At 35.9% G+C, this 23,154-nt stretch overlaps 1 protein-coding gene across 3 annotated transcripts in view; it reads right to left on the minus strand.

Moving 5' to 3' along the window:
• LOC6644286 (nesprin-1) overlaps positions 1 to 23,154 on the minus strand; it is a 106,377-nt gene that overhangs the window by 45,479 nt on the left and 37,744 nt on the right. For 2 of the 3 annotated variants that reach the window (XM_023176800.2, XM_047010914.1), the window contains exons 8-17: positions 22,830 to 23,144; positions 21,621 to 22,763; positions 20,987 to 21,175; positions 20,610 to 20,847; positions 17,772 to 20,554; positions 13,581 to 13,886; positions 11,582 to 11,733; positions 3,268 to 4,237; positions 2,924 to 3,136; positions 2,597 to 2,857 (exon numbers count right to left, since the gene is read on the minus strand). In XM_023176800.2, coding sequence (XP_023032568.1) covers positions 2,597 to 2,857; positions 2,924 to 3,136; positions 3,268 to 4,237; positions 11,582 to 11,733; positions 13,581 to 13,886; positions 17,772 to 20,554; positions 20,610 to 20,847; positions 20,987 to 21,175; positions 21,621 to 22,763; positions 22,830 to 23,144 — 6,570 coding nt within the window. Of the gene's footprint in view, positions 1 to 159; positions 572 to 2,596; positions 2,858 to 2,923; positions 3,137 to 3,267; positions 4,238 to 11,581; positions 11,734 to 13,580; positions 13,887 to 17,771; positions 20,555 to 20,609; positions 20,848 to 20,986; positions 21,176 to 21,620; positions 22,764 to 22,829; positions 23,145 to 23,154 lie in introns of those variants that run through there. The other variant, XM_023176801.2, reaches the window with a different exon arrangement.

Raw genomic sequence — 23,154 nt, forward strand, 5'->3', positions numbered from 1 at the left:
GCGGAATAGAAGAGAGATAGGGGGAAGATTTGCCAAAAAACGTTAGCTTTGATTTGTTGTTGTTTTTCAATGGTAGGGTGGGTCAAAGGGATTTGATATAAAGAGATGGGTCAACCACTAATCTACCTCAGACGAACCCTACACATACAAAAGGGTAAATTTTTTCTCAAATATAATATAATAATTTATTTTTTCAGATATGCTTATAATCATGGGTCATGTATAGTGTATTGGATTATATATATATGTATAAATAGTTGGCAGTTCTGTTACTTTAGCACCCTAGGCCACATTATTCTGTTCTATTTATGAATAGGGGGAGAAGACTGCTTTGTGGCCTTCGGGTAGCAGGTGGCTGCTCTTTGTTTTGTTTCTTTGGTGATCTCTCTAGTCCTATTTGGTATTTAGTTACTTAATTAAGTACAATTACAATTTATATAGATTATATTGCGGCTTCTTTCTAAATCTCTAGCTTGGCATCGTCCGGCGTGCCGCGATGTATTAACAATTTGATGCGCTCGTTACGTGCGGTTATTTTCGAATGCAAGTTTTTGACATGTTCACGACATGCCTATACATATGGAGTAATATTTATATGGTGCCATGTATTTTATTTGGTTTTGATTTGGATATAGTTTCGGTGTGAGAGCAGTATATATATAGTAAAGAAGAGATATAAGAGAAGGGGTCAGCATATGTATATATTTATATATATATATAGATTGAGTCATTTTGAATGGAGACAGCGAACGAGCACAATAACATTGCATATAGCAAATAGAAGCAAACCGTATACCATATTTTATTATATAGAAGAAGTACGCAATACCCATGTTAAGATGTGAGTGTGATATATATGATGTTTTATTGCATTTGTAAAGGATAGCATTGGAAGGCATTGTAATAATTTTTAGATGGGTGTTAGTCACAAAGGATTTTATTTGTTTTTGAGTTTAAGTTTAAGTTTATATATATTATATATATATATATAGCAAAACAGGCAAGCGTAAAGATTGCAAGGTACATGTTAGGTATTTTAGCAATTAGTTTATGTAGGGTTAAAAGTTTGGAGTATTTTATTTGATTTTTCAGCGCAACGACACCAGGTTTGTTCAAAAATATAAAAAGGACGTAGAGAAAGGATGAGAAAAGAAATAAAAGTTTGTCAAAATAAAATTCTAAAACCGTAACCATAAAATATATAACTGAGAGCATTTTGTTTCTTTTTATTATTACTTTTTGTGGTAAATAGAAGAGATAGTAGAAAGTGTTGCTTGTTTCAAACGGCTTGAAAGCTGACTAGTTTCCATAAAAAAAAATATATAAATTAAAAAGTAAAATCATAATTATATCTAAGCCAAAGCATATAGCGTGTTTTGAGGGTGCCTTTTTATGTGTGATGACTGTACTTTTTTTTGCTTAATGTTTGATACTTAGTGCAAATGACTGTATTTTACGTGAACTTTACGATAAGAAATAAATAAGTTCTCATAGCAAGAGTTTTGCCCTCAAAGTCAAATTGAAATTTTGAAAAAAATCAAATTGTTTTGTTTTTTTATTTTTGCCACTTACCGCCAAACATTGCAATTCGCAATGTTAACTTAAGATTTATAAACTATAAACTAAATTAAATGTTTTTTTTTCGAAAGGAACAAATTTGGCAAGTCTAAGGTATATATAGGACGGGTTTTTTTAGGCTAACCCTGACAAGAACTTATTTTTTCTATTTTTTTTCCGATCGAAGCACGTGATGATAATAAAGCATATGAGAGACAGACAGACAACGAGAAAGAGCCAATGAGAGAGATGAATATATTTATGTCGAAGATGAGAGAGCATGAGAGCGAGTTGCACGGTTTTTTGTTCTTTTGTATGACATGAATTTCGAAAAAGAAAGCATAAATGTGAATAAGGAACCACATAAAACATGAATAATGAATAATGTTGTATATGTATGTATGTATGTATGAGTGTGGAGGTTGTGTGTTTGTGTGCAAAAATTCGAAAATAAAAACGTTTTCTAAAAAAAAATTCTTTGCCGCAAAAATAAACGAAAAAAAAACGTTATACTATAATTTAAATTGCGCGTTTGTTGAATAAAAATGAAAAACTAAAAAATAAGAAATTAAAATTTGAAAAAATTATACAAAAAAAAAAAAATAATAAATGCGCAGCCACCGTGCAACTTTTGTTGTTGTTGGTTTCTCGAAAACCTACCCGCAATTTTTGAATAATTATTTTTTATTTAATATGGTAAGAAAAAAATTCATAGATAAAAGTGTTAATAACTTTTGATACTTGGCTAACAAAAACTGGGTTGTTCTGTCAACTGTTTTTCAAGCAATGACAAATATGAATTGAAGGATATAAAAGGAACAAGGGTACGGGGTTACAGGGAGTATATACTTTCAGTTTATATAGAAATATCTGCTCTTAAATATTGTTATGTACTATAAAAGGTAAGAGATCATATTCCTACGCTCTGAAAAAGGGGGGCGGGACAACATGTATATAAGATATATCATCCTGATCTAGCATTTGGACTAACTTCATCTTTTCAAGAGAACTAACTAGTCAAAGTCTGGACTGTACGTACCTGTTGATCGGCTAATGCGCGCTCACGATCGTGTGGCAAGTACGTGGGGGCCATAACCAGACGTAACTGCTGCTCTTCCTGTATAATCCGTTGGCGCAGCGTTTGCATTTGCTGCTGATAGACATCGATTTGGGCCAGCGTTTGCTCGAGGCTCTGCGATTTGGTTTTCACCACACCACCCAAGCCATCGAGCACGCGCACCAAATCATCAACATTCTCGCTAAGGCGTGGATCACCGCCCATGCCATTGCGGAAATGAACCTACAGAATCGGGGGCAAAACAGAGAGGTCAAGAGAATTCCCCGTTTAAGCCGTCCCCATACCTACCTCAAGTTTTTCAATAGACAGTCTCAGTTTAGTTTTTTGCACATTAATATCGGCCAGGGTCTTCTCACAGTATCCCAATTGATCACGCAGGGGTTTCTTATGTTGGGGCGAAGAGTCGAGGGTTTGCTTGGTTTTCTCATGCCAAGCGCGTATATCCTTAATCTTACGTTCACATTGGTCCCATTCTTCGCAGGCCTCTTGCAGCAGGGAATTCTATTGAAAGAAAGAGATGGAAAGAAAAATCTTAAAAAAATCTCGCCCCAGACTCCAATGTGTGGCTTGGTTAAGAACTCCAAATTCGAAATTAGCTACATTAAGCAATACAAAGTGGAATTTTTGTTTACCCTCTCCAGCAGCACCGCTTCCACGGATATCTTCGCATCCTCGGCCTCCTGCAACTTATCCTTGAGATCGCCCACCGTAGTAACTTGTCCAATATGCTCCAATTCCTTATCCATTTCGCTCAAATGCTTCACAATCGGTTTAATACTCTTCACAGCCGTTGCATAGTCGTTCAGTTTGTTCCTGGCTTCTGGCAAAGTGCGCAGCTCAATGGTTTGATCCAAGAACGTACGCTTCTCAGCCACCCAGGACATAACAATTTGATACAGATTCATAAACCTCGTCCAAGCATCCAGACTATCACCCACAGCTTGCTTCTTCTCATCTAACCAGCCACGGACCTGAGCCAATGAGGCAGCCAATTGATCGATTGTCGTCTGCACCAGTGTCTTCTCCTCACTGTTGCGACAATTCTCAATAATTAGCTGTCCATTTGTTTTGACCAGGGTAAAACGTTCATAGATGCCGGTTATCTCATGATTGATACGCTGCAATAGTTCCTTCATTTGTGTGGGAGCCAAAGTGCGATCCTGCACTTGTACTTCAGCCTGTAGAAGCCAACGCTGAATCTCGTCCACACCAGCAACATATTCGGTGCGCACAGTTTTGGCACGTTTGAAATCTTTCTCTTTGGTCTCCATGGCCACTTGGACACGCTCGGCGAGCAACTCAAGGGCTGTAAATTCTTGGGCTATGTCGGTGGGCAATAGATTCTGCTTGGTTTGATAAGCTGCTTGGGTTTGTGCTATCAACGAACGTGACTCTTCCGATGCTTGTTGCACCTGGCTATTGAGCTGTATTAAAGCTTGTTCCGTTTGAGCGATATGCTCGTCGTAGACGTGAATTGATTGCAATTGTTCGTTCAACGAATTCAATTTATCCTGCAACTGTGAGATGCGACGGAAGACTTGCTCGATCTCGTCGAGATCCTTGCTAACTTGCTGCTCCTTCTCGCGTAGAGTGTCGTTCAATCTATAAAAATAAAAAAAGAAAAAACAATTGATATAATTATATTCCGAATGAGAAATTTCAGGGGCAATGGTCCTATAATAGATGGGAATTTTCAAAACCACGCGGTCGCTTTTGTCGAGAATAGAACTATTTGCTGCTACACGCGTTGCCTACAAAAATACTTATATATATATATACACAGGTTATATATGTTTATATATATAAGTATAAATATTTGTATATATAAAACGAAAGAACAGAAATTATTTGAAGTTTTCAATAGATTCTGTGCTGCGCTGATGATGATGATCTGTGTCTCTGTGTGTATCCACTGGGTGGTTTCTTTTAGTTGGCCTCGTTGGGCTGCGAAGATTTCCGTGAAAATGAATGCTGCCGTTTGGCTACAGGAGAGTTTTCTAAATGAATTCAAAATTTTGCTTCTGTTGGGCTGCTGTTTTCTACACTCGTTTCGATATCGAAATTCGAAGTAAAACATTCGGTGAATGGATATTGCTCATAATTCTCAAGAGCCGACGGGCCCCACAAAATGCCTTGAGCTCATTCAAATTGAATGAGAGAACAAAAAAAGTGACGAATAATATATGTTGTTAAGCAGCAACAATTTTAATTTAAACATTCAAAATAATTTTCAGGCACGCACAAGATATTTTGTGGTCAATCTTCCTACTATTTTCCGAAATTTATACATTTCGTTTCATTATTTTTGCCTGCACATTTCGCAATCATCCAAAACAAGACCCGGCAGACAAGCTGACGTCATTTTTCTCTGGGCGTTGCAGTGCAAGATGAATGAATATGTGTGTGTGTGTATAGACAAATCTACATCATATTTGAGTCGATGAGATGGCATATGACGCACATTAAGCATACGCCATGTGGACCACAACAAGTGTTTTAGTTTTTTTTCCTGCTTCCTTTCAAATTGCATTTACTAAGAATTGGATTTCTATTTCATTATTTGTCTTCGTTAATGGAGCGTGGAAATATTGAAGGCCGACTGTCTGGACGTTTAATGCCCTTTTTATCTTACATACATTAGGAAAATGCCCTCAAAAAAAAAAAGAAAACGAAAAGATGAGGAGGCCAAATCAACACACAACACACATTTTGGCCATCAGCCAAGGCCCAAAGAAAACGATAAAAAAAAAAACACACAAAATTAATTGTAGACAAAAACGAGGAGAACAAAATCGAGCAACGGAAATATATATATACACACACACACGGAGACGATAAAGTTGAAATTTTAACGTCATTTTTCGCAGTCAATAATGTGAGCTAAAATTCGAAATACAGTAAACTATGTCAAAAGTAAAGGCAAATCGAAATCAATAAAAGTTAATACCGTTCGAAAGCTCGTACATCGATTGTTGATTTCAGTTTGTACGGAAAAACATTTCAATAGACAAATGCAAATTGGATTTAAATGGAACAGTTCAGTAAATTATTTATTTACTGTAGCGAATTTTCCTCAAAGTTGTTAAAGCTATTTTCGTCTTTTGCCATTTTGTGGCTACAAATTGAAAGGTTTAAATTTAGTTAAATGCCAAAATATTTCAAATATGCACGAATAAGTTTTACTTTCACCGGTTTCAAAATAGATTTGCAAGTGTATGGCATAGTTTGATCAATTATTTTGGGTCAAATGCACCAAAAACAAAAAACAAATATTATTTATATGTATGTAGCTATACATAATCAAAGCAAGGGACGGCGGACGTGTAGACTAAATGACTGAGAGACGATAAGAATTCCGCGTTTTCAAGCTATTTCTGTCACAATGACGACGTCATCGACATTTCGAGTAGAAACCGCCGTGTGCCCCTCTCTCTCTCCCGCTCTCAATAAAAACAAACACCTGACGACCTCACCGGGTCTGTTGCGGTGCGTTTTGTGCGAGTTGTATTTTTTGTTGTGTTTTTTTTTCTGTTTTTGCTATTTTGCATATTGCCTTTTGCGATGACTTAATCAGGGCCTTAACATTACACAAAAAAAAAAGTTTTAAGTCTTACAATCACCTCTTGCTTTAGACGACACGGTCACTTATGAGTCTGGAGTTCCTTTTAGCAATTTAACTGTCTCCTCTGTCGTTTTCAAAGCCACAACAATCCCACCTCCTACAGGAGGCAGATGTGTGCTTACACAAAACAAAAAAAAAAAACCCTGACTTTTCTTTTGGTTTACTATAAAAATTTCTCAAATGCAATAGAAATTTTGGCAAACTTTTTGAATATCAAGTATACGCCTGGTAATCCACAAATCGGCGTTTCTCTTTTTTCTCTCTCTCTGTTTCACCTGGCTTGAGAATAAAAATTTAAAAAAGAAATACAAATATTATTTAAATTAGTTCGGCAAATTTTTACGGGTTTTTTTTCTGGTATACTTCTCTAGTTGTCTCGCTTTTCTTGGTCTCTTGTGTATTGTATTTTTGCTGCTTCTCTATAGTTTAACTAATTTTCTTTGCTTAATTAATTTGATTTTAAATATATATATATATGTAGCCTATATGTATATTTCTTTTGCGGTCGCTTGCGGTCGTTCGTTATATATTTTGTTCTCTCTCTTGATTGTTTCCAGCCATCCAGTTTATCAAGAAACACGTCCGCTTCCAACTAACTCTAAATAAAAACTGAATACTGAAAAGATATTCCGGCCGCAAAAAGTTGCCAAAAAAAAAAGTTCGTCGTGTCGATCGTTAACAGCGCCGCACGCGAGCGAGCGAAAAAACTACCGAACGAACGGATAGGTAAGCAGGCATGAGACGGAAATAAAAGAACATGTACATTAATTCACCACAGAGGCAAACAGGCAGACAGATACGATAGCTAGATAGAAAGAAACAAACAAATACCAGAGAGAGAGAGAGCTACAACATGCAAATATTTTGTAGTTTCCATCATACCCTTGCAATGATCGTTGACCTAATGCAATGGACCCTTTTTTTATAATTGCTTTTTATTTGACACTTTTAAAACCGAAGATTTTGTCGATATAAGGAAAGTGATTCAAATTTCAGTATCTTAAGCAAAAAAAGTTTAATAATCTGAACTTGATTAACGAATAAGAAAACAGATTGACGGAATTTTATAAGTGTATATTGTTTTCTCTCAATATTTTCTTTAATAAAGACAAAATATAATATACCCCTCTCTCTATACTTATTTTGGTTGCCAGGGTACACAATGAAAAGGCGAGAAATACAAAAAATATTATTATATTTACATATAGACACATTTGGCATTGAAAATCTGTGCCGAAATTTGCTTTGCTTATTAACAGCAATGGCAACTACTACATATGTACATACATATGAACATACAGAAAAATGACTTCATCTGAGAGAAATGCAAGTCTGAAAATCCCCTATTTCAATTAAAAATGCATATACTATATAAACCGTATGACCGATTTCCACTTGATATTGATAAAACTTACAAACCATTTCGCCGGTTTCGATAAGAAATACGAGTATAATGCAAAAAGCCGGCTATAAATTTGCTAATGAGAGCAAATGAAACAGAATGAAACAAGAGAGTGCGATAAAGAAATACATACTTATAAAAAGAGAGACGAGAGAGATAGACAGAGAGAAAGTATGTGTTGTGTGGGGGGCAGAGACTAACAGTGAGTTAACAGTGGCGAAGCGCTGTTGTTGTTAAATGGAACCCTCTGTTGACGGTAGCAAAATAAATTTATAATTACGCGATTACCTCATTTGGGCAACAATTTCTCGTTTATATTTGTACACACTATTGTTATTATTATTATTGCTTTCGATGCTGTCTTTTTGTTTAAACAATACGAGAAAGAGTGACAACAAGATGACAAATGGGCAATGCAAATGTTAAAACACATGTCTCACAGAGAATGGGCAGACAAAAATTTGGTTTCAATTTGTGGTTTATTAGCTGATAAGATTCTTGGCACTTGAGATACTTTTCGATTTGGTAGAACGTTTTTTTTCCATTTTTCTTTTCCTGTTTCTCACACACTCGTGATGAAGTCAGTCTAATTTTACTTTTCGTTTTTGTTTTGTTTACAAAATTATTATTATTTTGTTATTTTTTCGCTAATAAAGTTAATTGTTATCTTTCCTCAATATTTATAAATAAATTATTAAATCCCGACACGACTGAAAAGGCTTACGCAACTTTTAATGTCGGTTTTTGGGGTTTCTTGATTAGATTTTTGCATGTGTCCGAAAAATAAATCTCAAGTGTACAACGAAATGAAATTGCATAGATATTATAAGTCGATATATGTATATATACTTTTTGCGTCGCAGTTAAAGAAGATATCTATATATACGAAATTTCGGTTTGTTGTATAATTAACGATGACAAATGCATAACAGAATATATTAGATCATTCCTTGCCACTGATGATGATGATGATGATGGCATAGTTTCCAACAGTGTTCAATGGGATCAAGGCAATAAAAGGAAACCATGTTCATTTAATGCAGATCAGCATTGGGTGTGTGATCAACGAATTTTGATTGATACAGTCTATAGAAAAGCATTCAATAATGTCACAGACTATTAATGCTGTAATTAATTTTGAGGGAACATTGATGACAGAGTGAAAAATTTACATATTGTAGACAATTTTTTGTCGGAGCTATAGCAATCAAGACTTTTTGTGGTAAAAATGTTCTTCACATGATTTTTCATAAGTATATTTAACAAAACAAAGGCTTCAGTTACAAAAAGTCGACGATTGATGTCAATTTCGATAAAATTTCCTTAAATGACCCTATGTTCCATTTCATTGTTTTGGTTAAGAATGTCATTTTGTTATAATATTCAAACCAAACAAAGCCAAACATTAGTTGATGAAAAAGTTTTTAACCCATCTAAGTTTTTTAACTTAGTTTTGACTTCTAAAGATTTCAATGACGTCAAATTTATTAAAAACTTAATTTGTCATTTATTTTGTGAAACTAGTTTCATTGAGAAAAACTAAGTATTCGATTTTAAAATCAAATAAATTTATCTACTGGTTTAAAATTTTACATTTTTGTAGATTTCTTATAAAATACCAAAATATCCATTTTGTTAACTTTTAGTAAGCTGATGCATACATCAAACTGATTTTTTAGAATATTTGATACGAAATGGAACTATTTTTTAAAAACTAACATTTTAAACTTTAAAAGGAAAATTTAAGTAAAATTTACATAAAAACTGATTTTTTAGAATATTTAATACAAAATCGAACCAAAAATTTGAAACTGTATAAATTTCATGATAAATTTCAATAAAATTGCAAACAGAGTATAAATTGAAATAAATTTTATTAATTTAAATCATCTTTGAAGTAAGTTTTCACTCTTTACTAGCCACTTTCACCAATTAGCCACTTCGACGTCACTTGGTCAATAGTGAAAAGATCTTTGTTTTTGACGTATGTTTGCGACCTTTTTTGAAAGATCTCCAAAAAGGGAATTAAACAGCTGTTGCTCTCATTTCATCCTCTACAACAACATGCCGGAAAACCAGACCATTAACAACAACAAATAACACGCCAGGTCGTTGTCGGCGGCATGTCAAAAAAAAACAACAAAAAAACAGTAGCCAAAGAAAACAAAATATATATATATACACCTACATATACATATACATATATTCTATATATTTGTATACATATGCAGAAGAGTCGTATATAAAAATAAAAGAAAATAAATTAACAATGCTTTAAAGAAAATATTTATAACACACACATGCGTCTCTTCATTGGGGATATGAAGACAAGAAGGGAAAACTGTGTCAGTGCTGCAGCACTAAGAAAATATTTTCAGCATTTCCCCCCTCTCAACCCAAGACGAAAATGTGTTTACGTGATCTTTGTCGACCACACACACACAGATAGACTCTTCGTGGTCGTGGTGAGTTTTTCAATAGCTTGTCAACATGTTGACGAGGCCAGCAACATTTTCTTAATTATTTTTATTTCAAATTAATAGAAGGAACACAAAAGAAGGAGACAAAGAGGAGGGCCCACAATTGGCATATTGGCACGCTTCAAGCTTGTTGTTCTTCTTCTTTGTTGACAAGCGCCGGCAGCCGCTAAGGAATGTGACTTTGATTTCTTATCACATAAGAAAAATAATATAGCAACTCAATAGGAAATTTCAAATTGTCACATGTAGTAAAGGTAGAGTAGATATGTGGGGGGTTGGCTGACTACAGCAATCGGGCCAAAATGATAAGGCCCTAAAGAAAAAAGCTTTGGCACAGTTAAATAAAGAAATGGGGCTTGCCCTGTCGCTCAGATTCAGGTAGCTAGCTAACTAACTTTATTTATAAATAAAAGAACTTTACTTCTTTCTGACCATAAGCCACAATATACACATACATTCTCTGTATGTGTGTGTGTGTGTGTGTAATATAATACAAAGTGCGTTTTCTTTAGGTTTAATGTTCTATTCTTGGAAACGTATATTCAACTCTTAATGTCTTAATGCCCAACAAAGTGCGTGAGGGGAGTGGGAGTGTGGGCTAAGACAACTCGCCAAAATGTATAAGGTTGAGGCTTACGTAAGAACAACAATAACAACAACACACAACACAACAAAGCGTAACAGTTGGTCTGACGTCACTTAATAAGTATTTTCATTTCAAGAGTTACGAGATGTGATTCTTCCAGAGAGAGGCTCAACTTTACTCAGCTCAACAAGATAAGTAGTGGAAACAAAACTTAAATAGTTATGGGACAGGTGATGTCAACTTTAAAATAGAGTGTGTGACTTTTATTCTTAAAAGACCTCTCCCCTACTCTAGAGAAAACGGTTCATTTAACTCTGAGACTTTCAAAATAAATAGGGTCAACTTTTTTTTAGAGCAGAAAATGAGTTGCAAGTAACAAAGTAATATAGAATTTTAAATTCAAGGCTTAAACATACAAAACTCAGCACATTTAGTTCGTATCTTTATATCCATTTACTAAAATGGGATTTCACATTCCTAGACCACTTCTTATAAGCTGTAATTTTTGCAAAACTTTAAAGATTTTAGAACTTAACGAAAGTTTTTATTTGTTGATAGTTTGGCTCATTTTTTTGGTGGCAAAACGAGTTTCATTCAAATCAGAAACCACATTCGATTCAAATCACATTAATTTTCATTAAATAAACACAACCAGTGATAATGTATGCAATTTTAAGAGAGTTGAATTCAATTTCCGGCGTAAAATGTTTTGACAAATCAACCAAAAAAAAAAAACAAAAGAAAAAAATCGAAAGTTTTGTTTTTGCTATCATGTCACGCATAGTTAAACATGGAAACAATTGTAGAATTTTTTGAGTAAATAGTAGTAATTAGATAATTGGTTTGCTTTACTCACTTTGCTTGCTGTTCAACTAACTTATCCACTTTGGCCTGTATGGCCTCCGCCGAGGGTTTGTGTACTTCCCCAAGGAATGTGAGGATGGATTTTGAGAGCGCCTCGATTTCTTTATGTGATGATTTAAGTTGATTTGATTCTTCACGCAGTTCCTAAAGTATACACAAAAGAAGTTTAAATATAATTAGTTTAAACGAGTTTATCAAAAAAAGAGTATAACTTAAAACTATACTATGTGAACATACAATAAATCGTACACATCGACGACCGTTTTCTTAATTTCAATTCCAGTTTTCTGTTTGAAGCCACAAAACAAAAGCTTTGAAGGTCGACACCAAAAATATTTGTTAAATAAATTTGTTGGTGTCATTTGAAAAAACAAACGAAATGTAAACCTCTTTTTTTTTGCTATTCTTTTTTTTCAGTTTGTTTGGGGCCACTTTTTGGTATGGTACACTCTTTATATGGTCGCACTTACATAGATGTATCTATATTGTATGACAACATCGTTAATAGATATAGATTGAAGCTTTTTATGGCTGCAAAATTGCTTCAATTAAAAGTAACTAGTGTTAAGAAATGGCCAAAAAAAATAGTGTGGTTGCATATTTTATATTTGTATGAGACCTTAAATTTGAAAAACAAGTTAGCTGTTTTGTTTTGTTATTCAATAAATCAAAAGTGATTGTTTATAATATAAAGACAACGTGCTGATGTCGTCACTCCGTGTTGATAAAAATTTCAACAAAAACTAACAATTTAAGATGAACTGTAGTTTTATTATTAAGTATAAACAAATAGCTGTTGGCAACCTAATAGTCGAGTAGTTTAACATATTCAAACTACTATAATTAATAAAAGCTTGAATATAAGCATTGAAATTTCATTAAAAATTGAAGGCTTTAAACGGTTTAGTAATGAATATGCCTAGAATAGTTATTTATAGCTTCATATGTATGAATATGAGAAAAACTAGAAACTGTAAGATTTACAAGTACATTTAGTCATTACAACACTACAAATTGTGTAATTATACTTGAAGCTAAATGTTTTATTTCCGTCTTTTTGATTGAGCTACATTTTTCACACGTTTTAAGTTACTAAAACTATGATGATAAATAAATGACGAGATTTTGGCTTAAATATTTATACTCTTAAGGTCTTCTTTTAAAAATTTTAAGTAGTAGTTTTAGTGGTTAACTATCCTACATATCTATAGAAATCGAAAGCCAACAAATTGGTTTTAACTTTTAATTTTGTCTATTCTGTTGTTTTATGGCACTTCGTGCTGAACATCACAATCACATCATTAACCAAATTCAGTAGGTTAAGCTGGAATACCGACAATTTAATGCCCTTTAAGAAGTGAGAGTGTTATGTGATATCTCTAAAATTAGTTAATACATATATGCTCTTTCTACAAAAACTAAAGATTTTAAGATAGATCTCACTCTGACAGTTAATATAGTCTAAAAAGTCGTGATATATAGACGGATTCAACTATTAATAGATTATTTAGATACATATACATACATAACTACCTCCTACCTGTTACGTACTGAGAACTTGCTCATACCCCATCTTTGGGAGAGTATAAAAACAATTTGAGAATTCGGCAACAGTATCTGCCGCCTGTTAGCTAACAATTTTTTTTTCTCTGCCTTTGCCTCTCACTCATTCATTCAGTTGATACGTTAGAAAGAGAGAGTGAGTCCAAGAGAGCGCAAGCTCAGTTTGGATATGAATGTGACCATGAACTTGATGAAGGCATGTGCTTAAGTCTACATACAAATATAAAATATCTGCCGAATATACATATATAGAGATGTATATATATACATCTAGAGACGTCTATGTAAGTCTGTCAAAAATATTAAACTACAACTACAACTGACACAAGCAAAATAAATGAATGAACTTAAATTTCAATCGGCTAGAAATTTTAATTAAGCCTATATAAATTATGATCTCATATGATGACAATTTCAGTGTAACTCACCTGAATGGCATTCTTTGTATCTTCCAAATGACGTCGGGATCTTACAATTGGGTCGACATTGCGGAATTTATCTTCCAATCGACCTAATGATTTCTCCCAGGCGTGTAAGCTATTCTCGAAGCTGTCCCAATGTTCGGCCAACTGTTGGAGATTATCACGACGCTGTTCCAAGCCACGTATCAATTCCTGCCACAATCGATTCAAATTGGCGTTATCCTGTTCAATCAATTGACGGTTTCGCGAATCCGCTTGACGTATCAACGACTGGGCCTGCTGATTGACAAGTGTAAGCTCGCTGCTCTGACTCTGTAAAATGACAACAGACCAAAAATCGTAAAACAAACCAAAAAAAAAAAAAAACAAATAGTAACACAATGATATTTAAAATTCACTTGCACCGGACTTTGCAAATTTGCAATTGCTTTTGTTGAGGTCTTTTTACGCTGGTTGTTCTTGCTAATTCGTGACGTAACACGCTGTTGTTTAGGTAAAAATATATAGGTAGTAGATACGGTAATAAAAATATATTTTGCGGTATATACAACTATTTTTTTACCACTCTATAATGATTTAACTGTGTGTGCGTGTGTTATTTATATTAAAAACAATATATCTATGTGTATATTTTTCAACGATAAAGCTGAAACTGTTGTGTGATTATCCTATTTGAACTTTGACATATGGCAACATTTTAAAGGTCGGGCAGGGCCAGCTTGTTGATTGAAAATGTATCTGTAAGATACATTTAACACTCACGTTATGTGGCACTTGGTAATTGTTGTAACGTTTTGAAATACAATGTCTCTTTCGAGTATTTCTTTTTTTGCTCTCTCTGGGTTGTTTTTTTGGTTTTATAGATGTTTCTTTATCTGATGACGTTATTCGATTGCTTGTCTATAAATGTAAACGTTTATTTATTTGCTTTTCATTCAATTTACGCGTTTCATTAAGCACATGGCAAAAATTTGTTTCTATCTTCTTTATTGAAATCGAGCGAACGAAACGGGTAATTCAAATTCAACAAAAAAAAATATATACACAAAACACAATTTTTTCACTCTCTATATAGTATGTATATATATATATAATGTATATATATGCGAAAATCGACAATATATATAAAATAAACACGCTGGCAACCGCTCAGATAAAGCTCTCAACTAGAAGTGAATTTCGTAAAAACTGAACCGACCAAAGCACGAGTTAGAATACAATGTAAGAGAGCGGTAGGCACCAAGACACCGAGAGTAAAACCAAAAACAAAAAAAGAAGAGACCATACAAAGAGACTTCAGAGACTTTGAGAGCGCCAAAAAGCCGGTCAATATATGAAGCAGAAACACGTTTTTCTAGCCACTTGTATGTATGCATGTATATGCTTTTGGGTGGATGTCGTAGGCAGTACGAAGGGTTATGACTCTCTTGAGAGAATTCAGTACTCTTACTAAGAACAACAACAACAACAACGACGTGAATAAATTCTTAGTCAATAGACTTTGAAACAAATTCCTTTACCGGCACATGCCCTACAAAAACAGCTGTGATTAGCAAAGAGAATCTTAACCAGAGAGCTAGTTAAAGAGAGAGAAACATGGAGCATGTGTTTGCTAACTAGGGCTGTATAAAATTAAATATTTTTGTATGATTTATTAAGACCTTCGAAAAAGTTAGTTTAAAATATATACATTGAGGAACAACTTAGTTACTTTAGTCAAGTAGTTTGCATCCCTAATGGAAACTGGTTGCTCTCCCAATACGACAACAAACATAATATATGTCTGCTGATGATGATGTCATTCGTGAGCAGCTGGTTTATGATTTGGAACCGAGCCGAAGCGACCGAACCGACCATGTCATGCCTACTGACGCCTCATCCCTCCCCCTACCGCACTACCTCTTTCGTTGTGAGTTGTGCTTGGAATTATAAAAACTAAATTCGTATAAAATGTTTGATTGCCGCCCGAGACACGGACTATAGCGAATGACAAATACTGATAAGTTCAGGTTAAAAGTTGAGCGCACAGAAATTGTTAATGAGGTTTCAAGGTAATCGCTGCTTACGAAAGTAAACAAATGGGCCATGAACGAGAACAACAGAGAGTATTAAACCAAAAACAAAAAGAGAGGAGAAACTGATAAAAACAAGAGAGCAGCCGCCGATGACACTGGGTAAATGCAGGTATGAGTATATGCCGGCCGGCAATTGAAACATCTCATCAGCTGTGGGTATGGGGTAAGTGGGCAGGAAAGGTATCTGTGCCTTTCCTCTCTTTCTCTCTTTTAAGGCTTGTTGTGTCGCAAAGTAAGGAAAACAGGTCTTTTGGGGAAACACATTAACTAAATTTTGCAAGTTGCCAGCTGGATTATGCATGAAATCAACTAAATTATCTATATTTATGGAATACACAAATATCGAACAAAAAGAATTTTAAGAGGCCTAATTTTGCAATCGAAAACAAGTACGGATTTCTGATCGATCAATATATGTACATAAAGATGTAGAGAGATACATATAACAATAGATATGGATTTACACATTTAGATGATCTTTATAAAGAAGAAATTCTTCTTTCTTTTCTCTAGAAATAATTTAAGTGTAAGAGTCTGATGATTATGCTAATTGAATTTAATTAAACTAACTATAAGCCGACTATAGTATATAGATATGGCTTAATTAATAAATATACTTGGAGTCTAAGCAAATCATTTACTAAGTTCGTAAAGGTTTTATTATCCATTCAAAGGTAGAAACATTCTCATATTCGTATATGCTAGGTGAAATTTGAATTCATTAAGAAGTTCCATCAAGAGGTGGTCATGGGCCGAAATTTTGTACCCAGCCCATGGGCCGAAGAACAAAATTTTACCTAAAGTTAGTTAGTTTTTAGCTTACTAAAGCTAAAAAAATGTTGCAACAAAAACCAACCTGCCCGCCCAAAAAACAAATTTCGAAAAATTTTAATAAAAAATACATTAACTAACATTTTGCAAGGCAACGAAGTCTATGTATTTTTATCCGATTTTGACGAAAAATATCTCATTCGAGGGAATATTTAATTCATACTAACTACACTTGAACTACAAAAGATAGTAATTTATACTAACTACACTTGAACTATAAAAGATAGTAATTCATACTAACTACACTTGAACTACAAAAGATAATGAATCTCTCTTTTTTTTGCCAGAAGCACATTTGGGGCTATTTATACTCCAACGAAATTTACGGTACATCATCTCAATAGAATGACGAACTCAACGTTATATATTAGCACATCAAAACTTTTCACTAACATTATATAAAAATCACATAAAATCAGAATTTAAGTTCAAAAAATTTATGTCTCCTATTTTTTGCCGTCACTTTATATTTACTAAGTAATAGTGGAATGAAAAATGGAAAAATTATTCTTTTTTCAAAGCAGCACTAAAATTACGTATTTTTACACAAAAAATGCAACTTATCGAGATTCGCGCTTGATAATCTTGTGAGCCTTTCGTTTAATATTTGGCCCGATGACGAAAAAACTCTCCCGCTTGTTCCCACAGGGATAGGTACATAAAATATGTTTGGCCACCACTTGTAACAATTTCAAGTTAATTGCCAGCTACCAGAAACCTAACTTCCTATATTTAAACAAGTAGTACTTATTGGCATAATATTTTTCTATCTCTAAATCGATTTTTCAAGTTTCGTATTTGGCGAAGAGTTTTCAATTTTCGAGTCGTCAGCTGTGTCACTTGCGATTTTATAAATTTCAAGCATAATGCTTTTGAAGGTTTCCAAAACATGATTTTTTTTCATCAAACAAAAAATATCTCTTAACCATTGAGTTCTAAGTTTTAGAAAGTATATTTTAGAAACTGTTTAAAAATGTCAGATTAATTACTTCTGTCGTTTAGAAGAAACTTTAATAACAGACTTTGAAAACATAGGTTTAAGAACAACAAGGTTAAAGTTTCGAAAGCAATTCGCACAGGCTATTATTTTAACTTTAAAAATATCCGTCGGATTATATTAAAATTCAAATTTTCTGTTTGTGAACTCTAACTAAATGCGTCTAAACTAAAAAAAAATGACTTTCAGATGCCTTCAATCAGCATAGTTCTCTTAGCGCCTGTATTAACCTCTTTTTGACCTTTTTTTTGACCGCATTATCCCTTAGATGTTTATTATCTACTTCCAACTCACCTGAACGTTACCAATAGCATGGGATAGTTTCTGTATGTTAAAGTGCAAGCCAGCTAGATTTTGCACAGGCTCATCGCTGAATTTCGTCCTTTCAATGGTGGCCTTGACACGTTCAATTGATTGTTGGAACTCACGCCAGCGTTCAGCTTCCTTTTCCAGTTCACTCTGCTGAGTTTTGGCATTGGCCAAGGTATTGGCCAACTTATTTTGGAACTGAGCCAATTCGCCAGATAGCTCCGTCTGTTCGTAATTGTTGAGGGAAGACCATATTTTATCAGCTGCCTCTTGGATTTGCTTGTGTACCAGATTTCGGATTGGAGCCTCATTGCCAAAGAAGATTTTGTGCTCATCCAGATCGTTGACAAGATGCTCATAGTCAATGCCATGCTGACTATTCTGCAGACGAAGTTCGGCCTCATGGACCCAATCATTAAATTTGGCCACCAACTGCATATATTCGAGACGTGAGTCGCGATTATTTTTCAAATATTTCTCACGATCCTCAAGTTCATGTGGTAGCGAGGACACAAGCGAACGACCTTCCGATAACATTTCGAGGAGAGAGCTAGGCAATCCAACTTCTGTTTTAATGCCATCATTGATTTTGTTGAACTTCTCCAAATATGAATTGATATCCTGGCTAAGACTTTGATGCTTCTGCAGCTCACGTTCCACAGACTCAGGATCACGGTCGAGCAATGGACGTGACTTGGCTTGGCCTTCATGCTGATGCAACCAATCGAGAATTTCACTCAATTCAGCAGCCATTTTTTTGTGCGATTCCAATTGGAGTTGATGCTTCTGACGCTGCGACTCAACGGCTTTACGTAGGTTCTGCAATTGATTCTTCAAGGACTGCAACTGTTCGGTGATGCTATTCTTATCGGCGGCATTGCCCTCAGATGCAATCTTCTGGCCCTTGTCATTGGCCGAAGCCAAGAGACCTTCGCATTCCTGGATCTTGACAATGACACCATCGTATTTGTTGATCTTATCCTCCAAACTATCGGGAGAGTTCTCAATGTCAATAATCACATCGGTGTATTTCATGATGAAGGCAATAATTTCATTAATCAGGGCTATAAATTGCTCACGAAGCAGAAGAAGCTGTCGCAAATGAGCCAATTGATCTTCAATCATTTTGATCATGTCGTCTTGTTGAGTTAGAATACTTTGGAGTTCGGGTAAGTCATCCATTTGCATATCACCCATTTTGGATTTGCTGTCCTTTAGTTCCTTGAGAATGCCCTCATACGAACCCAACAGATCCTGAACATCTTCTATTCTCGATCCAATTGGTCGATTAAGTTCACGTAGACGCTGCTGTATGGTGCCCAGGAATTGGCTGCAATCATTTAGCCTGCTCTTGGCATCTTTGTATTTCTTAATATGATCGCCCAAAGTGTTGTAGCGATCCTCAATTGTATTCTTAATGCGTCCATAGCGATCTTTAAGGTTCTTGATGTCATCGTTGAGCTTCAGTTTGTCGGCATTACTCAATGTAGGAAGAATGCTCTTGCCTTGTTCGGATAAATCGTTAATCAGACCATTTTGGGTCTCCGCCTTATCCAGTAGATTCTTATAACGGGCCAATTGCTCCTCCAGAACAGGCAGACTAGTGGTTCTCAAATCACCCTCAGTGGCTGTCTCCATTTCGTTCAACCAATCTGACATATTCTTCATGGAATCTTCAAACGCCTGGCGGCCCTTGAGAAGATCATCCAAAGACTTGCCTCTCTTACCGCTTTCATCCTTTAAAGTCTGATAGTCGGCAGCAATTTCATCTAGAATTTTCTGCAGATTAGCCTTGGCTTCATCATCGCAATCTTTTAGAATATTTGCAGCTTGACGCTGGACATCACTGAGAAGGCCATCATTGAACTGTTTGGCTTCATCGTCGTATTTTCTATTCTCCTGGATTTTCTTTTCAATTTCCGTTGAAGTTAGAGGATGATAGACTGGCAATTTACGGACTTCAGAGATTTTCGTTTTCAACCATTGACGAGCCTTATCCAAATCGTTTTCCAGAGCCTTGCGAACTTTGCTGGCCTCCAGAGCGCGATCCAGTTCGGCCTTAAGGACGCCGGATAAGTTACGATTCTCTGTATTCAAATTACGCAATGCCGACTCCAATTGGGCATATTCGGCAGGCTCCAATTCTGGCTGCATATTGGCAATACGCTTTTCAAGAACATCAGCAAGCGATTGCTTGGCCTCGGCATCTTTCATCAAACTCTTGATCTTTTGTTGTCTGGCCTCAGCGTCCTTGGGTGTATAGCCCAATGCAGCTGGCGACTGTAGTTCCTCAATTTGTTGTTTGACCCAATTCTGCAATTGATCAATCTCACCCTTGGCACCATCGACACCCTTGTTAGTCACATCCAGCAATTGAGCCTTGCGTTCAATACGCTTACCAAGATCGGCAAAACGACGATCAAGAGATTTCATTTGTTCTTCAACCTGTTGGCCATCTAAATTGCTTATTACCTCAGCCACCTGCGAAGCTTTGCCCTTGAGATCTTGTATCTTGGGATGTCCCTGCAGGTCATATTCATTTTTGATTTCATTAATCGAGGCCATCTTCTGGGCACAATTCAATCCGGAACCGCGATCCAAGACATCCATACGCTTGATGAGTGTATCGAACCAATTTTGTACATCTTGCATTCCCTGGCGATAGCCATCAATGACATTTTGGCCAGCCTGCTTCTTGGCAATGGCATCCATTAGTTCAGATTCCAGTTTGTCAATATTCTCATCCAAATCTGTATCTTCATCGCCCACTAAAAGGAAAAAAAGTTTACGATTTCGTAAATTTCACTAAATTTTTCTACTTACATGATCCAGTCATCTCGAGCATCAATTGCGAACGCTTGTCGCCAATGGAGTTTAATAAATCATTCATTGAAACCAATTCCTGTTGGGCAGCTTCTGGCCTTAGTTTACATGGACGCATAAGCCAATCCGAGACGGAGCTTTGTTGCTTCTTAACCCAATCTTGCAGTTCGGCGCGCTGTTTCTGCTGTTGCTCCAATTCGCTAACGGATGCAGTCAAGCCACCTAAGTGGGATTGCACCTACGAAAATGATTTAAATATCATATTAGTAAAACTATTTCACAATAAGCTAGTAAACATACAATACAAATACAAAGAAAAGCCATGCTCTATAAATAGAAATTGAACCACCACCAAGCTTACTTTCAGGCTAACTTACCTTAGCCACAAGGGCATTAAGCTTGCTCACATGTCCGCTATTTAATCGTACTATACGACGATAGTTGCTAATACGTTCGTGAGCAATGGGATCCTGTAATGCCTCATTTACATCGCTGAGCTCAACCTCAATCTGATCATCATCATCATCATCATCGTTGGTTGAGCTCTGAGTTTTTCTTGGCGGTTGCTTTTTTGTTTTAGGCCAAAGCGTAAAGAGCACAGCAAAGCCATAGCGGTTCATGTGATTGGTAGTGCATTTTACAACAACAAATACAGGGTGTGTAGTGAGTGGGGTGGAGTAAGGCGGGGGGAGTGTTAAAGGTAAAATCAACAGTCATTACGAGCAATGGTGTGGATATTGGTGTGGATTACGGTTGAGTGTTAGGGGAGAGGATTTTAATTAAAAGAAAAATATCATTGGTTAGCAAATTAGGAATCTAATAAAAAAAATCAAACAATTTGGCAGGAATCGATGAAAAAACAATTCATTTATGACGAAATTCTATGAAAAGATTGTCCTTTTTGCATTATTGTTCCATCTATTCATTTAATATTGTCACTTAACTTTAATAATTTCGACTACAAATGCAACGTGCTTTATTATTTTCTTTTGATTGTGTTGATATTCTTACCTGATCCAGCAGATCTTCCAATTTGGCGCGCACAATCAATTCACGTTCGGGAATCGCCTGCATGGCAGTCTCTAGAGGAGAACTTGGGCGACTAATCGATGCTGTGGCCGCTTCACAAGCCTGTACGGCAGCAGCCAAACGTGATTTCTCATTGTTCAATTTGTTTTGCATATCCTGGGCACATTTCAGTTGGCTTTGGGCCAATTCCAGACTGGTGGCCGGTGCATCCAATTCGGTTTGTATAATCGGTTCATATGTTTCCAAGTTACGCATTATGCTATTGAGGGTATCCTCGTATTCTTGGAACTTGGCCAAAGACTCAAGCAAACGATTCTTGATTTGCACTGATGTCTGGAGTAGGGAATTATAACTATCCTGTATGTTCTTCAATTGTGTTTCAACGGTTGGACGTATTGCTGGAGTAGATGATTCATATCGTTTAATTTGCGCTTGACCCTTTGAATTTAGATCATCCAGATTGCTTTGATATTTCTGTATCTCAGCCAAAAGGGCTTCGTGTTGCTTGATTTGCTCTTGAGTCTGTTCGCGATTCGAAATGAAGAGTGAATTGTGGGCCATGAGCTGGAAGGAGATTTGCAACAGCCATTTCTCAACATCCTGTAAACTTTGATGATAGGCATTATAGTCAAACATCTCCTGTTCCAGGGCCTTGATATGATTGGCACAATCGTTCTTGAGTTTATCGCAACGTGATTGCAAACGATTGACGGCATCCACTTCGGTTCCCAATTCTCGGGCCTCCGATTGCAATTGCTCCAATTCGCTACCCTTCTGTTTCAAGTCGTTGCCCAGAGTCTTGTAGCGCTCCAACAGAGTTTTCATTTCACTTAATTCACCCTTTGTCTCGGGAGCAACCTTCAGCGTATTCTCTGCATCGTTTAGCCATTTTTCAAACTTATCCTTATTGGCGGCGAAATCGTTCCAACGATTTTGGGCTTGCTTCAAGTCAGATAACTTCTGTTTCACAGCCAGACCAAGAGAATCCCAATCTTCACGTACTTTAGTCATTAGTTCACGCAATTTTTCCTGCTTGTCCTCTGGCGTAATGTTCGAGGCCTTTGAGTAGGCGTCCTGAACCAAAACCAAAAGATGCTGACCCTCAGGCAAACGAGATGCCAATGACTACATGGGGAAAAAATATATATAGAAATATTGAATTATATCTATTAAATGATTTTTGAAACTCACATTGACAGTGTCCAATTTCTGGGCTATAATCTTGGCATCACCATCCAGGCTACAGTCATTAAGTATTTCTGAAGCCTTCTCTATCCAGGCATCCATTTCCTTCTTGTAGTTAAGGAACTCTGTATGATCGGACAGATTCTTTTCAATTTTGGCCACCAATCCTTGGGCAGAAGTCAACAGTTTGGTGTAATTGGCTTGCGTCTCAATTGTCTGATCACGTATACGTGTGCAGGCACTTTGCTCCATTAGAAGTTCACAATTATCATTGAGATCTTCAACATTATCCTTTTCTGCCAACACCTCGTCGAGCAGTTTCTAAATGGGG

This window comes from Drosophila willistoni (assembly GCF_018902025.1).
Source record: "Drosophila willistoni isolate 14030-0811.24 chromosome 2R unlocalized genomic scaffold, UCI_dwil_1.1 Seg167, whole genome shotgun sequence".
In the NCBI taxonomy this organism is placed as follows: Eukaryota; Metazoa; Arthropoda; class Insecta; order Diptera; family Drosophilidae; genus Drosophila; species Drosophila willistoni.